The sequence below is a fragment of the Alligator mississippiensis genome, chromosome 4 (assembly GCF_030867095.1).
Source record: "Alligator mississippiensis isolate rAllMis1 chromosome 4, rAllMis1, whole genome shotgun sequence".
Lineage (NCBI taxonomy): Eukaryota > Metazoa > Chordata > Crocodylia > Alligatoridae > Alligator > Alligator mississippiensis.
In genome coordinates this window covers 128002197-128019219 of record NC_081827.1, presented here as the reverse complement: position 1 = coordinate 128019219, position 17023 = coordinate 128002197, and the positions used below count along the sequence as shown (strand labels likewise).

General features: G+C 46.1%; 1 protein-coding gene across 3 annotated transcripts in view; it reads left to right on the top strand.

The window, feature by feature from the left end:
- The window catches only part of LMNTD1 (lamin tail domain containing 1), a 128336-nt gene that overhangs the window by 70695 nt on the left and 40618 nt on the right, over positions 1-17023 (top strand). The window contains exon 10 of one of the 3 annotated variants that reach the window (XM_059726605.1): positions 12089-12174. The exons of the other annotated variants lie outside the window; for them this stretch is intronic. Coding sequence (XP_059582588.1) covers positions 12089-12151 — 63 coding nt within the window. The 3' untranslated portion in view covers positions 12152-12174. The remainder of the gene's footprint in view (positions 1-12088; positions 12175-17023) is intronic. 3 annotated transcript variants of the gene reach the window in all.

Here is a 17023-nt window from a genome sequence, read left to right as displayed (position 1 = left end):
GTACTCGGCCTTAGTGAGGCCGCAGCTGGAGTACTGCGTCCAGTTTTGGGCTCCACAATTCAAAAAGGATGTGGAGAAGCTTGAGAGAGTCCAGAGAAGAGCCACGCACATGATCAGAGGTCAGGGAAGCAGACTCTACGATGACAGGCTGAGAGCCCTGGGGCTCTTTAGCCTGGAAAAGCGCAGGCTCAGGGGTGATCTGATGGCCACCTACAAGTTTATCAGGGGTGACCACCAGTATCTGGGGGAACATTTGTTCACCAGAGCGCCCCAAGGGATGACAAGGTCGAATGGTCACAAACTACTACAAGATCGTTTCAGGCTGGACATAAGGAAGAATTTCTTTACTGTCCGAGCCCCCAAGGTCTGGAACAGCCTGCCACTGGAGGTTGTTCAAGCGCCTTCATTGAACACCTTCAAGATGAAACTGGATGCTTATCTTGCTGGGATCTTATGACCCCAGCTGACTTCCTGCCCTTTGGGTGGGGGGCTGGTCTCGATGATCTTCCGAGGTCCCTTCCGGCCCTAATGTCTATGAAATCTATGAAAACTTGGTCAAAGCTATCTAATGTACTTATAATAAAGCCTGCTTCATTTGAGTGCAGTTAAATTCACATTTTAAGACTGTGAGCTTTATTTTCATTTACACTGAAGTCTGTTTCCACTATTCCTGGTAGGGAAATGGAGCCTTGAAGTAAATGTCCTTTTAAGACAGCTCCATGTTTATACTGCTCAATATAAAGGCCCAGAATTTAGCACTGTATTAATAATGGTAACTTCCAGAACCACAAATTTGTAAATCCATAGGATTTAAGTCACATGGTTCAGGTTTACCTCTAGGTTTTGCAAAGAGATGGGGTAGGAGTGTTTTGGTTGGGGTTTTTGGTCTTTTGTCTTTTTAAGGACCAGCTGCATGATTTATTGGAATATAGGATGCTTTCTCCTAACTAACAGACACAATAGATGCTGGTGATATTAGGGGGAATGTACGGCAGCTACAGACATGCAGGGAGCCTGCTCTGACATGCTGGAAATTAATCTGCTGCACTGAATCGAGTTTGCTGGAGCATGGAAATTGACACGCTCCAGCAGCCTTCCGCATCACATGTATCTGTGTCCCTGTGCATCCCCATGCAGAAAAAATGGGGCACTTTGGAATAAAATTCGTCAGTTGAGCTTTAGTACAAAGTGCACCACCACCATTTTTTCAGTGCGGGGATACTGATACATATGACACTCGGGAGCTTTTAATTAGTGCAGCTTGCCAATTAAAGCACTGGGTGCCATGTTTCAGACCACATGTAAAAATGCCTTTAGATATTGCTTTGATATCATGTCTTCATTTCTTAGGACTGATCCAAAGGCTGTTGAAATCAGTCTGTTTGGGTCCTTAATGAATACTGAGTAATACTGTTATTAAAGGCATATGGAATAGATATTATTGTTTTCCAAACTGTAATTTATATTTCAAATACTGTATATATTAGTAGTAGTAGTGGAGTGTCTATTAATATTAACGTCACCCACACTAGTTACAATAGACTGGAAATGGAAAGTGTCATAGGATTTTTTTTTTTAATTGCATGAGCATGCTTTTTAACTGTTAACATGAAATAGGGTTCTTGTCCCAGGTATACCTGTGAGTAAATAAATGCATCAATGACTTGATTTTCTGATCTGTAAAGTAGTGGTAATAGTACTTTTCAAAATACTGAATACGTTTTGTAAAAGCAGTTCTATATATTTAGATTAAAGCCACTTTTGAAGTGCCAAGTATTAGTGTTATTATTAGTAACACTAGATGAAATGCTCTTTGATCATGAATCCTGCTCTTGCTGAGAAACTACTTGAATTGAAATAAGATGAACTTCCATCCAGAAAGGCGGTTCCCAAACATTTGTTTCTAATCTCTAGGTTTGCTAAGTGGTATTCAGGGCTTGACTGAGAAATTCAACCTTTGAGCTATATCTAAAGTTAACTGTATGACTTTTTGGAAATTTACAGATAAGAGTCTTTTTAGTTGTGATATATAGCCTAATTCTTATCTACATAGCCAGAGTCTTAGGGTGAAGTTACATGTTACATTTAGACCATAGTAAGGGCATTTAAAACATGAGCACATTAAAACTTGTTAGCTTGTATTGAGTGTCCTCTGAGCATCTCAAAGTTATGCCACTTCAGGTGAGAGTTAACTCTGGGCTATGTTACCCAAATCATGTTGAATAACTTCAGTCCTGTCCATAGAGGTAAAACTAGCAACTTTCAGTCCTTCATCATCCCAGGACATACCACTCCCACCTTTCTGCCCCCACCCATGGCAGGGATAGATCACAGGATTCCTGGCTCCTAACCACACCCCTGATCACCAGCCCTCTAGTGGCAGTGCTCGCAAGAAATGGTATTAACCCTTAACTTGTGACTGCTCACAGTGAACACATCTGCATGTGCTATTAATGTGCTGTAAACTTCTTGTGCAGTAAAATACTGCACAGTAAGCTTTCCCCAGCAGAGTCTCTACATATGCACCCATTGAGAGCAAATTTGCTGGGACTGGGACTGAGAAAATGTCCCCTCACTCAGCTGCTGTTTCCCAGACCTGTGCTCCAGTCAGCAGATTGGAGCAGCTGCTGCTCCAATCTGAGCAGCTGAGAAGCAGCTGCCTGGGGGAAGGGACAATTTCCCTGCCCCCTGCTGTCTGGGTTAATCAAGAGCAATTTGCTCCCATTCAGCAGTCTACATGTGCACTACTGTGCAGTAATTACTGTGCAGTTAATATACTGCCTGTATTTACAGGTAGTAGGCAACCGTGCAGTAGACTAGTCTACTGCACAGTAAATGCTGCGCATGTGTAGATAGCGATGCTTTAGCATACAGTGGATTAATCTTTATAGCTGGTTGCTATCTAGCTTTAATTTGCATGTGTAACAGGATCTGGCTTCATGTGCCTCCTAAACCCTGCCCCTTCCTGTCAGGTGATTCTCCAGTCATGCACAGGGGTTTTCATTCTGGGCCTGATGACTAGTCTGCTCTCTCTACTAGGGCTTAGCTCAGATCCCTTTAGCCCTTTTCTTTTGGGCTGCCTAGACACTTACCCTGGTGCAGTTTACTACTCTGCCTCCATTTTCTGGGAGAGTTACAGTAAAGTATCTTGTGTAGACACACCCAGTATGTTCTAACTTAACACTGCTTAACATTCCACAAATTTTGAATGGTCTAAGTATAACATTTAATTTCATTGGAGAGAATGTTTTTCATGGCAGATCTAGCCTAGATTTTTAATCCAGTGTTACCCCAACTTCTGTTCCTATCCACAAACAAAAGCCTCTGACCTGAGAGTTGATCAACTAAGTAACTCTTTTTTGAAGACCTGTCTTTGAGTATAAATAATGAAGTGGGGGTTCCCCATACCATACTTGCATGAGTCTAATGTTGCAGTTATCTGCTAAGCAGGACATTCTGAGAGGAAGCAGAGCTTTATCTGTCCCAGCCCAGCCCTCAGTGGAGTTCCAGAACTGAGGGGCCCAATGCAATTCATCTCATATAAAGAATTTTTCCTCATGGGGAAATTTACCACTGTATCACAAAATTTATCTCAGTATAAATTCTTATGTGGGCACTCTCATTCCAGGATAAAAATATCTTTTTCTGGTTTACCTTTCCAAGGAACATAAAATATTCTTATTCTAGTGGGGTTTGGGGGGGGGGGGGGGGGGGGGCACTACACAGGATGATAAACCACTATTGAGCTAGCAGCATAACTATACTGGTAAAATTATGCAGGTAAATTTTTATCACATAGGCCAGCCCAAAGTTGTCCTTTCAGAAGGTTTCAAAGTGTACGTTCCCTCATATATTTATTTTTAAAGGCAGCTGTCTTTGAGGACTGGGTAGGTTAAGTGATTAATAACAACATTCAGTGCCTTTCATTTCTTGGTTTCTCTAGCCTTAAGCAGTTTGCCTCATATTGCTGCTAGGGCTTTGGGGTCTGCACAGCTTTTTTATTCCCCCTTCATGCCCCTCACTTCCCAACATAAGGCAGAGTGACATCCTTGCTCTAACAGCACTTCTGCCTCCATGCTAGCACTTACTTTAATCACAGAAGTTCACCTTAACTGTTGGCACTGCACTTTACTTGCTCAAATCTGCTTCCAAGGGCTAAAATCTGTTTAAAGTGCTGCTGCTGGCCCCTTTATACTGTTTGCCTGCATTCTCCAACAACTGTAGCAGGTTCAGAATTATTGCTTAGCTCACAAAGTCTTTAAACACAATATAGTCTTTTATTCCCAGAAATATCTGTCCCACAGGCATATTCTAAACAGTATTATATTTATCCCATATTCCATATCCCATATTCCATGGGAGGGGGCTGGGAGAGTGGGTGGGGGTTGGAAGGCTTGTCACAGAGCACCCCATGCAGTGTGGGGCAGTGGGGGGCAGCAGGGATCACCCCCCTGCCTGGCAGCAGCTGGTGAGTGGGGGCTATTTTTTAAAGATCTGGGAGTTGGGGCCGGGCAGAGCAGCCATGGCAGGGAGGGGCTGGGACCATGGGCAGGGGGTTGGGGGGCACTCAGGGGGGCTGAGAGATCAGGCAGGGGATGGGGCCTGGCAGGGGTCCCCCCATGGTCCCTTCCCCCCTCCTCAAACCCCCCCCTTCTCTGCCCCCAACTTACAAGCATGGAGTCCAGGTCCAGCTCCCTGAGGCAGTGAGCAGGGACTGCCTGAATCTCTGAAGCTCTCCAAATCTTTTTTTAATCAGTTTGGAGAGCTTTGAATCAATTTGGACCTTTTAATTGGTCTCCTGATTCGGAATTTTGGCTACTGAATCAGGACAAATCTCCTCCTAGAAGGGCTGAAGGACATTGATAGAGCAGCATGAAGATGCTTGCTCTGTCACCAACTTGCTTCTTTTTACAAGCTAAATTTGTTTCAAGCAATAAGAAATACATCCAAGGATTCTTAAAGATTTATGATTCACTATCCAGTTCACTATCCAGTGAAGGGTGGGTAAAGTAACTATTGGGCTAAGGTGTTGGACTTCAGAAGGGCCAACTTTAGCAAGCTTAGAAGGCTAGTTAGTGAGGGGATACAACTCAAGAACATAGAGCATATGGGGGTCCAGGAGGGTTGGAGGTATCTCAAGGGAGTGATCCTTGGGGCTCAAAAGAAGTCTATCCCTTTACATAGGAAGGAATGTAAGGGGGCAAAAAAGCCCCCTTGGCTGAACAGGGAACTCCAGGAGAGTCTGGGGGCAAAGAAAGAGATGTATAGGCAATGGAAGCAGGGAGCAGCCACCAAGGAGGAATACATCTCCCTGGCACGCTATTGCAGGGAATCAGTTAGACAGGCCAAGGCTGGCTTCGACAATCAAGAACAATAAAAAGTCTTTCTTCAGGTATATAGTGGGCAAAAGGAAAGCTCAGAGCAACATAGGGCCCCTGCAGGACAAATCAGGACAGTTGGTGGTTGATGTGGGGAAAAAAGAAGAGCTCTTCGATGAGTTCTTTGCTTCAGTATTTCTATGTACCGACCAAGCCAATTCCCCCACCTCGGTCCTTGACGGATGTCCACATGGCACCAGTCTGCCTACGGTTAGTTCTGAAATAGTTAAGGAGCTCCTGGAGGAGCTGGATGGGTACAAGTCAGGAGGCCCAGATGACCTCCATCCACGGCTGCTGAAAGAATTGGCCAGTGTCATAGCTGAGCCTCTGGCACAGCTGTTCGAGCACTTGTGGTGCTCTGGCCAGGTCCCTGAGGACTGGAGAAGGGCCAGTGTGGTGCCCATTTTCAAGAAAGGGAGAAGGGATGAGCTGGGTAACCTTAGACCAGTCAGTCTTACCTCTATTCCTGGGAAAATGCTAGAGAAAATAATCAAGGAACACATTTGTGCAGGCCCAGCAGGGGAAATGATGCTGAGGGGAAACCAGCATGGGTTTGTCACAGGTAGATCCTGCCTGACAAACCTTGTAGCCTTCTATGACCAGGTCACACACTACCTGGATGTGGGAGCCAAGGCTGATGTCATCTTCCTGGACTTTAGGAAGGCCTTCAACACAGTTTCGCACCCTATCCTCATTGGGAAGCTAGCAGACTGTGGAGTGGACGCCTACACAGTCAGGTGGGTGACCAACTGGCTTAGGGACCGCACCCAGAGAGTGGTGGTGGATGGTTCCTTCTTGGCCTGGAGGGAGGTGGGCAGTGGGGTCCTGCAGGGTTCGGTCCTTGGACCGATATTATTCAATATCTTCATCAGCGATTTGGACAAGGGCGTGGAGAGCACCCTCTCCACATTCGCTGATGATACCAAGTTATGGGGCAAAGTTAGTACACCAGAGGGCAGGGAGCAGATTCAGGCTGACCTGGACAAGTTTGATCAATGGGCAGAGAGAAATAGGATGCAATTTAATAAAGATAAATGTAAGGTTCTCCACCTGGGAAGGAGGAACCCCCAGCACACCTATAGGTTAGGGAGTGTCCTTCTCAGCAGCTTGGAGGCAGAGAGGGATCTCGGAGTCATAATTGACTCCAAGATGAACACGAGCCGGCAATGTAACGAGGCCATCAACAAGGCCAATCGCACTTTGTCGTGCATTAGCAGGTGCATGGCTAATAGAACAAAGGAGGTGATGCTCCCCCTCTATGCAGCACTGGTCAGGCCACAGTTGGAGTACTATGTCCAGTTTTGGGCTCCACACTTCAAGAGGGATGCGGGGAATCTGGAGAGGGTCCAGAGGAGGGCCACTTGCATGATTAGTGGCCTTCATGATAGACCCTATGGGGGGATGTTGTGAGAGCTGAATCTCTTCAGCCTTCACAAGAGATGGCTGAGGAGAGATCTTGTGGCCGCCTATAAATTTATTAGGGGAGGTCAACAGGGAATAGGGGAAGTGCTGTTTACTAACGCGCCCCAGGGAGTGACTAGGAATAACGGGTGTAAACTAGTTGAGAGTGGATTTAGGTTAGACATTAGGAAGAAATTTTTCACAGTAAGGGTGGCCAGGATCTGGAATGGGCTTCCAAGAGAGGTGGTGCTATCACCTAGCTTGGAGGTCTTCAAGAGGAGGCTAGATAGTCACCTGGCTGGGGTCATCTAACCTCAGTCCTCTTTCCTGCCAGGGGCAGGGAGTCGGACACAATGATCCATTGTGGTCCCTTCCGACTCTACAATCTAAGAATCTATAAATCTATGATTATACGCTCAAGATTGATTTTGCTTTCCTTGTCTTCCACTTCACTTCCAGTGTAAGACAGGCACTAGAGAACAAATTATGGTTGTTCTGGAAAAAGATGGCAAAATTCACCTTCTATTTTAGATCCTTCGTTTCTCCTACTTGAGCCAGAGCAAGACCATACTGATAATGAGTTAACAGGCCTTTCTTTCTTTAAGGGGAATGCAATCACTCTAGGATTCTAGCCACAGTTTAGCAACAGGGGATTCTTTTGGAGACATCAAATGGGAAAAATTCTGGTTTTGAAAACCAAACTGACTGCAAGGCCTTTGGACATGTGTTTTTTTTTCTTTCTAAGTCCCGTCACTATTGCAACTATAGCCAAGGTATCAGATGTGTGTACAACCTAGTTTTCCTTTAACTTAGTTATAATATGGTTAAAAGTTATGGTGCAGAAATGGCTATGTCCTTATATGTGTTCAGGCCTTTGTCACTGCATACTAAGTGAGCTGTAACTTTATTATATGTTAGATGTCCAGCACTGACTTAATAGGAACAGAGCTTTACAGTACTTTATAGGAACAAAGATGAATAGTTTCAGATTGGCAGAGTAACTCACAAGGCAACTAATATAATATAGTTATCAATGGGACCTAGTTCCAGCTTCAGGTGTTTTGATGATGAGAAGTGAGAGCTCGCTGAAATCTTTTAAAGGGTTGGAAATGAAAAGGAGGGCATGAAGAATAAGTAGCAAATATGTTATTAGATGACAATTTATTCTAGGGTTTGAAGGTATTTATGGACTCAGAAATGGGGCTGGAATAGCAACTCCCTAGCCTCGAAATCACAGTGATTAGCTCTAGTATCATAGCATAAACAACAAGTCAGGCACTGAGAACTAATTCATTATGCTCAAAGATAGGCAGATCCAGGATGTTGTGAAGGGTAATGTGTGTAGGAGCTTCAGGAGTGGCTGCAACCCTGCTTCAAGCCCCATCCCCCACTTTCAGGCAAACTACATCATGGGAGCAGCAGCAGAGACCTTTGTTATTTCTCCAAATCAGGAATGTATCTCACCTCCATTCTTGGCACCCCTCTTTTCTCCTCCTTCCTCAACAACATGTCCCCTCCCCTCCCATTCACTCCCCTCCCTCCACTGCCACTGTCACTGTCTCCAGATGATGAGCGGGGAGGGGAGCTCCAGAGCTGTTTTTGCCCTGCTCCAGCCAGGTTCATCAGGGGACAGAAGCAGCTGCAGTAGTTGGGTTCTTCTTCCCAAGTTATGTAAACCCAAGGTGGGAAATTTTTGTTGTTTATTTGGGTGAAGATGTACATGTAGTTTCCAATAGACAATAGTGTCAACAGATGTTTATGTATGTTGAAATCGAGAAGGTTTTGGTTTTATGGTTCTGTTATGATGCTTTGTATTTAATTTTTTTTAAAAGGTGGGTTCTTCTTCCCTGCTGGAAACAAGCCCAGGGTAGAGGAACTTGCCTGCCTCAGCTGTCACATGCTGAGCCTGGCTGCAATGGCCCTGGAACCTCTCCCCCCACAACTCTCCCAAACCATAATGCTCCCAATTCATTTCACAGCAGGAAGGGGCTCCAGAGCCACTGCAGCTAAGCTCCATAGGGTACAACAGTGGCAGTGGACAGGTTCTCCTGCACTGCATTTGTTTCCAGGCTGGCAAGGAACACCCAGGTGGACAGGGCAGGGAGGAAGAACCCAATTATTGTTGCACCTGTTCCTGGCTGGAGCAGAACAGCAGTAGATCTGGAGCCCCTTCTCCCCCCTCACCATCAGCAGCAGTGCCAGATGAGAAGGAGGCAGATGGAATGGGAGGAGACATGCTGCTGAGGATGGAGGGGAAGGAAGGGGGTGAGAAGGGAGCAATAGGTGGGGTGCATCCAGGCCGCTGCACCCCCTCTGGATCTACTCTTGCAGAGAGGTATGTAATAGAGTGCAAGTCTTAGCCACCACAAACCCAGTAGTGACCCCAGAAAGAACAGCACATTTGCTACATTGGCAATATGGAGCCATCCTAGGCAACACAAGGTTGATGGAAAATAACTTTTTTTCTCATTGTCATCTGTGCCATCCATTAAAAAATATACCATGAATCACATCAGAATATTCCATCCAGGAGACACAGAAATACACAATGACATTCCCTTGAGACTTGATTTGGAGGTTTTTTTAATCTTCCATAGAAGCTTTCTATTACTGTGCATCATTTCAAGGAGTTAGCGCACTGACACTGAACATTTTCATTAGATTTGGTTCTAAAAGCAAAGCAAAATCAAATACTATTTGTGTCATGGTTATGAGGAAGATGATGGACATGAAATAAGACTTAGAAAGATAATATTGCTTCCTGTAAAAATCCCAGTTCTATAGACGCCCATTTTGCCTGTCACTTGTCTGAAAAAAACTACATTACCACAAACGCTTAAAAGGGTTGTATTCAAGATGAGCCTTACCTGACTGGAGGGAAACTTTCAAAACAAAATTTTAAATTAACCAAAGTATCCCTTGGTTTTGGGCATCTCTACAAACTTCAGACTGCAGTCATGAAAAGGTGATTGTGGATAAGATCAATCACATAGTCCATGAATCAAGAGTAGATATGCACATCTAATCTCCAAGTACATAATTTAGGATCAGCTTTAAGTAGTCTACAGAGTGCCCATTTAAAAATCCCTGATCTTAGTCAAATAAAATTCCCACTAGCTTCAGTGGGATTTTTCTCTGGGTAATAACTCAGGCAAGAAATTATGGATCAGGCCCTGACCATAATGTCAAAAATGTTCTGATATGTCCAATCAAGGTAGCATGAACCATACTACTGCAGTATAACCTAAAACATTAATACAAAAACAATTCTATTAAAAAAATAAAATTAAAATATATCCCCACATAGAGCACATTGCATTAGTCTAGCCTGGAGGTTGCAAATGTATAGATGATAGTGGTTATATTTAGAGCTGTGTGAAACTTTGGGTGGTGATTCGATTCGGAGGAGATTCGGTCTGATTCAGTGGCTGAATCTCCAAATCCAAATTGAATCAAGGGACCAATTTAAAGGTCTGAATTGATTCAAAGCTCTCCAAAGCTTCAGCAAAGATTCAGAGAGCTTTGATGATTCGGGCAGTCCCCAGTGGCCACAGCAGGGAGCTGCAGCCACTCTGAGCTGGTAAGTACTACAGGCGGGGGAGAGGGGGCTGGGGGAGGAGTGGGGGATCATGGGGGGGACCCCTGCCAGCCCCCCTGACCCCCCCCTCCGCTCCCCCAGCCCCCACTTGACTGCTCCATGCTCACCGGGTGCTACTGGGCAGGAGGGTGATCTCCACTGCCCCCCCACTGCCCCACGCTGCATGGGGGGGCTCTGCATGAGCCCCCTCAACCCCCTCCCTGCTCCTCCAGCCCCCCCCCCCACAGCTGCCCCACTTGCTGGGGCTCTGTCCCTTTAAGAAAAAAAAAAGCAGAGAAAAGCACCGAGGCTCACCACTTCCGGTGCAGCCTTGGGGCTTTGGGGGCTCGTGCAGAGCCCCCACGCCAGCAGGAACAGTGAGTTCATGGGGTTTCTTCAGGTTTTTTTTTTCTTAAAGCTGGCCCATGCAGGGCACCTGTTGGGGGGCTGGGGTTGTGGTGGAGGTCGAGGGCTCACGCACAGCCTCCCATGCAGCATGGGAAAGTGGGGGGCAGCAGGGATCGCCCCTCGCCCGGCAGCACCTGCTGATCCAGGGCTTTTTTTTCTCCAAGTGCTGGGGGCTGGGGAGGGCAGGGCAGCCATTGCTGGGCTGGGAGAGGGGTAGGGGATGGGGCTGGCCTGGTGGATTCGGCCAAATCGAATCAGGACAGTGATTCAAATCACCAAATCGAATCGCTGTCCCCTGAATCGGCTGAATCCAAAGCAAATACTAGCCGCTTCGCACAGGCCTAGTTATATCTAAATCTGAAAGAAAGGGTCACAGCCTCTTCACTAGATGGAGGTAGGGAAAGACACTCCTAGCCACACCCATCACCTGGAGATCTAGATTCAGCAGAGATCCAGGAGCAACCCAAGGCTGCAAACCTGAGGGACAAGGGGAGGCTGAACCCCAATCAGTGTTAGGTGTTCCACCCCCATTAGGTCATAAGGACTTCCACCACCATCACTGGTCTTGTCTAAATTCAGATTTAATTGGTTCACCCACTTCCAGTCCCCAGCTGCAACCAGGCACTGGGAAATGGCAAAGACGGACGATAAAGGAAGATAGAACTGGCTGTCATCAGCATACTGTTGGCACTTCACTCTGAATCTCTGCATGAATTTGTTCAGCAGCATCATATACATGTTGAACAGGATTGACAATAGATGGAACCCTGCGGGGCCCTACAGGGATTGTCCCAAGGGGATGATGAGCTCTTTCCCATCATCACCTTTCTTGCCCAATGTTCCTTCACAGATCTAGTCTCCTTGACCTGCCAAGCCACATCTCCACACCCTGGGATCCTCATCCAAAGCCCAGTCTTCTTATCCAGTTAGTCCCAAGCTCCTGGGGATCCTTGTCCCAGTCTCCCTGCTCAGCCGGTTCTAATTTTCCAACTGGCACTCATTCTTTTTTCCCATACCTGGCACCAGTGTTCCCCTGTGACCCCAGTTTCCTCACACACTTTTGTCCAGCCAATCTCTCCAGGCCATATCTTATTCCCAGTCTCTGTCTCCTTCCCTCAGCTCCTTAGCTCAGTCCCCTAACTTCCCCATTCCACTCACTCCCTGCCCATCCAATTCCGGCTTCCATACACATTTGCTTTGATTTACATGGATTTCTGCATTTCCCACTTTAATGAGGATGTAAAAATACTCCAATACTCTTAGTCCAATTTCCATCTAGCAGGGACTTAGTTAACTTTTGAAAGAAGTGTTAATTTACTTGCAGGGTCTTTTTCAGAAGGAGCCATTAGCAACCCAGAAACAGGAAATGGGCCACTTTTCCAGCTGATGTAATAATTCAACAGATGACAGGTATGCTCATCACTTCTTTATATACAGCCTTTTCCATCCAACCTGAGCAGATTTGGCTTTCAATATCACAATATTTATGTCTTGGTACCATCATTTCTATGCCATGGCGTAATGTGGGTTTCCGTAATTTATGACTATAGCCGAGTCCTCATTGGTTTCACCTTTTTCAAATGTACACAGAATGGTAACCTGTCAAACAGCTGGGATGGAAATGTATTCTGAGAAAAGATTTATTCCATTAGTGGAACGTTAGTGGAAATTACTTTTAAGTGTGCCTCATTGCTTCTTGGTTCCCTTACAGCCATCACAGCATTTGTTTTGCCATTTTATAATACCTGTCAAATATATTAAGCAGAGGTCAAATGGCTGCAGAAGGTTAGGTAAAGACAAGTTTCTTTTTCTTCTTTTGCCTCGTCTTCTTAATTGAGTATTAAGCAGGAAAGATTCTGCTTCCATCTATGTTAGCTATGAAAACAGTTTCAGTAAATATGAAGAGGAACTTCCTCAAATGAAAATGTTGAAAATCACATGCTGGTTTAGAAGGAATGTCATTTAAGCGTGTACCAGCATTGCTGCAAAATGACCTTACAGAGTTGATTATGCTGGCTAATGATGATTAAATAAATTGTGAACAGCTGTTTCTTTAGGCTGTGGAATTGCAAAAACAGGGGTTTGAAGCAAGGGGAGACAATCACAAAGAGAAGGATTACTCGTGGCCAGATTAACCCTTTAGTGGGCCCTAGACAAAAAAAACCTGTGGGTCCCAGGCTGGTTGAGACCTCCCTCCTCATTCAGGCACTGCTGTCCATGGGGACTAGGGCTCAGAGCCGCTGCTAGGAAGCAGCCATTGTGGCAACAAAGCTGTTGAAGGGGTAGGGAGGGGAGGGGAGGGGAGGGGAGGTGAATCGGGCCTGTTGCACCTCCACTGCGGAGGGAAGAACTGGGTCCCCCTGCAGCTCTGAACCAAGCACTTTGTATGGTATAATATTGTTGATGATTTAATCATGTTTTTGTCTTTCTAATTTGGCAAACTTTAGTGTGTGCAAATTGTAGGGTTTGTAAAAGTTTCCAAGCTGACAATCCTCAAATTTCTTCTATCTTGCCAATATGCTTAATGCTATTCTTTATCCTGTAATCTCCAAGTCTGTTCATTTGTGCCTCTGCTAAAGCTGTCAGCAACGGTAATAGTGCAATAAATAGCAATAAATAGTGCCAGTGGTTCAGCAATGTTATTGATGTAAACAATATTTTAATAAGAACTGGATTAGGGTCACAAGCTCACTTAAAAAAAGCCAACAAACAACCAATAATTCATGTTTCCATGGTGCTCAGGTGAAGTGCCTGAAGATTGGAAGAGGGCCAGTGTGGTGCCTATCTTGAAGAAAGGGAGGAAAGTAGATCCGGGGAACTACAGGCCAATCAGCCTGACCTCAATCCCTGGGAAGATCTTGGAAAAAATTATCAAAGAGACATTTTGTTGTGAGCAAGTAACCCATCAGTTTTGGTTTCAAATGATTTAAGGTCTGATCCTGTGTTTTTACAAATGAATTAACCACTCTTAGGAGTTTATAAACTAAAGTTGAACTTGTCGGCCTTTATTGAATTCTTCACTTTCATTTTTTACTATTTATGGAGGTGGATTAGACAAATTTCTATGTCATTAGAGATGTTAAATGCAGGTAAGCAAACATCTCTCTGGAATTATTTGGACAAAGATGACTCTGCTTTGAGCAGGTTGAACTAGATTTCATAGACATTAGGGCTGGAAGAGACCTTGGAAGATCATTGAGTCCAGCCCCGTGCCTCAGGGGCAGGAAGTCAGCTGGGGTCAAAGGATCCCAGCAAAACAGGCAACCAAATGTTTCTTAAAAGAGTCCAGAGTAGGTGTTTGCATCACCTCTGGAGGCAGTCTATTCCAGGCTTTGGGGGCTCTGACAGCAAAGAAGTTTTTCCTTATGGTCTTGGAGGAGTTTATGACCATTTGACCTTGTCATCCCCTGGGGCACTCCAGTTAACAGGCATTCCCCCAGATCCTGATGCACACCCCTTATATACTTATAGACAACCACTAAGTCACCCCTGAGCCTGTGCTTTTCCAGGCTGAAGAGTCCCTTGGCTCTCAGCCTCTCATCATAAGGCCTGTTTTCTTGCCCTCTGATCATGGATGTGGCTCTCCTCTGGACTCTCTCAAGCTTTTCCACATTCTTTTTAACTTGTGGAGCCCAGAATTGGATGCAGTACTCTAGCTGCTGCCTCATCAAGGCTGAGTACAGAGGGAAGATGGCATCCTTGAAAAACATCTATGGATGCAAGCCAGAGTTTTGTTCACTTTACCAGCTGTGACATCGCATTGGTGGCTCATGTTCATCTTGTGGTCAATCATGACCCCCAAGTCCCTTTCAGCTGTGGTGCTAGCGAGCGTAGCACTGCCAAGCCTATAATCATGATGCAGGGGGTTTTCCCCAAGGTGGAGTACCTTGCATTTTTCCATATTGAATGTCATCAGGTTTTTATCCACCCATTTTCTAAATCTGTCAAGGTCAGCCTGGATCACCAGCCTATCCTCAGGTGTGGACGCTTTACCCCAAAGTTTGGTGTCATCAGTGAACTTGGCCAGTCCGCTTCTGACACCAGTGTCCACATTGTTAATAAAGATGTTAAAGAGTATAGGTCCAAGGATGCAGCCTTGGGGGACACCACTGGTCATGGAGCACCGTGATGATTCACCTCCATCTACCACCACTCTCTGGGTCCGACCTCGGAGCCAATTCCCCAGTCATTGGACTGCGATGTAACTGAGGCCTCAGTTGGCCAATTTTTCCATGAGGAGATCATGGGACATCAGATTAAAGGCTTTTTTAAAGTCCAGATATATGACATCAATCTCTTCTCCCTTGTCCAGGTGATAGGCCACCTAGTCATAGAAGGACATGAGATTGGTCAGGCAAGACCTACCTGAAACAGACCCATGCTGGCTGTCCCTCAGGATGTTGCCATCAGCGAGTTTGTCAAGCATGGTCTCTTTGATAATTTTTTCCAAGATCTTCCCAGGGATTGAGGTCAGGCTGATTGCCCTGTAGTTCCCCGGATCTACTTTCCTCCCTTTCTTCAAGATAGGCACCACACTGGCCTTCTTCCAATCTTCAGACACTTCACCTGAGCACCATGAGTTCATGAAGATCCTTGACAGTGGCTGGGCTATGATGCCTGCCAGCTTTTTAAGTACTCTGGGGTGCAAATTGTTAGAACTAGCTGACTTAAAGGTGTCCAGCCTCTCAAGGTGTTCCTTTACATAGTCTACACCAATGTAGGGTATAAATTCACCCTTACCCTGGCCATCCCGCACTATGTTAAGCAGGGCAGTTCCTTTGGACTGGTGAAAAAGCAATGCAAAATACCCATTAAGCAGGTTGGCTTTTTCCTGGGTGTCAGTTGTCAGTTGTCCCATTTGGTATAGCAGGGGTCCAGTGTTACCCTTGCTTTTCTTCTGACTCCCCACATATCTGAAAAAGGTCTTTTTATTGTCCTTGATACATGTATCCAGTTGGAGTTTGTTGCAGCCTTGGCTTTCCTGGTTCACTACCTACAGGTCCGGACCAGTGCAGAATACTCATTTGTGGTGATTCCAGTCTTCTATCCTTTATAAGCCTCTAAATGATTCTTTGTCTCCCTGTCTGATTTTTCCCTTTTGTTCTCTAAATCTATGTAAATCACATTGTGTCTGTGTCTTGATGGGATGGTTGAAACTTTTTAAACAAGAGAACAATAAATAGCAAGCAGGTAACAGTGAAGAGTCACCAATGATTACATTTGCTTGGGCACAGATGTTCATAAGCTATGTAATAGAGTCAAGCCTTGGACATACGTCACATAATTGCCTTTGTAGTGCTGCAGAAAGTAAGTATCCACTAGGTCCGTGCGAAGCACCTAGTATTTGCTTCAGATTCAGATTCAGTCGATTTGGGGGACAGTGATTTGATTTGGTGATTCAAATCACTGTCCTGATTCAATTCAGCCGAATCTGATTCGGAGATTTGGCTGCTGCTGAATCTCTGAATCAGCCAGGTCAGGCCCATCCCCTGCCCACTCTCCAAACCCAGCAATGGCTGCCCTGCCCGCCCCAGGTTCTGGCACTTGGGGGGAAAAAAAGTCCCGACTCAGCGGGTGCTGTCAGGTGGGTGGCGATCCCCGCTGCCCCCCACTGCCCCACGCTGCATGGGGGGCTCTGCATGACCCCCCCCACCCCTCCTCGCTCCCCCAGCCCCACAACAGGTGCCTTGCCTGCCTCAGCTCTGGCCATTTAAGAAAAAAAAAACCCCCAAGAAAACCTCTAAACTCACCGCTCCTGCTGGCAGGGGTGATCCCCACTGCCCCTCATTGCTCCACACCATGTGGGGGGATCTGCACAAGCCCCACAAAGCCCCTAGACCACAGCAGGAGCAGTGAGTTCCAGGGCTTTACTTGGTTTTTTTTTTCTTAAAGGGCCAGAGCTAGTCCAGGTGGGGCACCCATGGGGGGGATGGGAGATTGAGGGGGTTGGAAGGTCTTGTGCAGAGCCTCCCATGCAGCATGGGGCAGTGCGAGGCAGCAGAGATCACCCCCTGCCCAACAGCACCAGGTGAGCACCAGGGCTTTTTTAAAAAACTCCAGGAGCTGGGGTGAGTGGGAGCAGCCATGGGGGGCCTGGCAGAGTGGGCAGGGATCAGGGGGCTGCGAGCATGGGGGGGTACGGGGGGCTGGCAGGGGTCCCCCCACGGTCCCCTCCCAGCCCCTAGTACTTACCACCTAAGAGCATGGCTGCTGCTCCCTGCTGTAGCCACCAGGGACTGCCCGAATCTTCAAAGCTCTC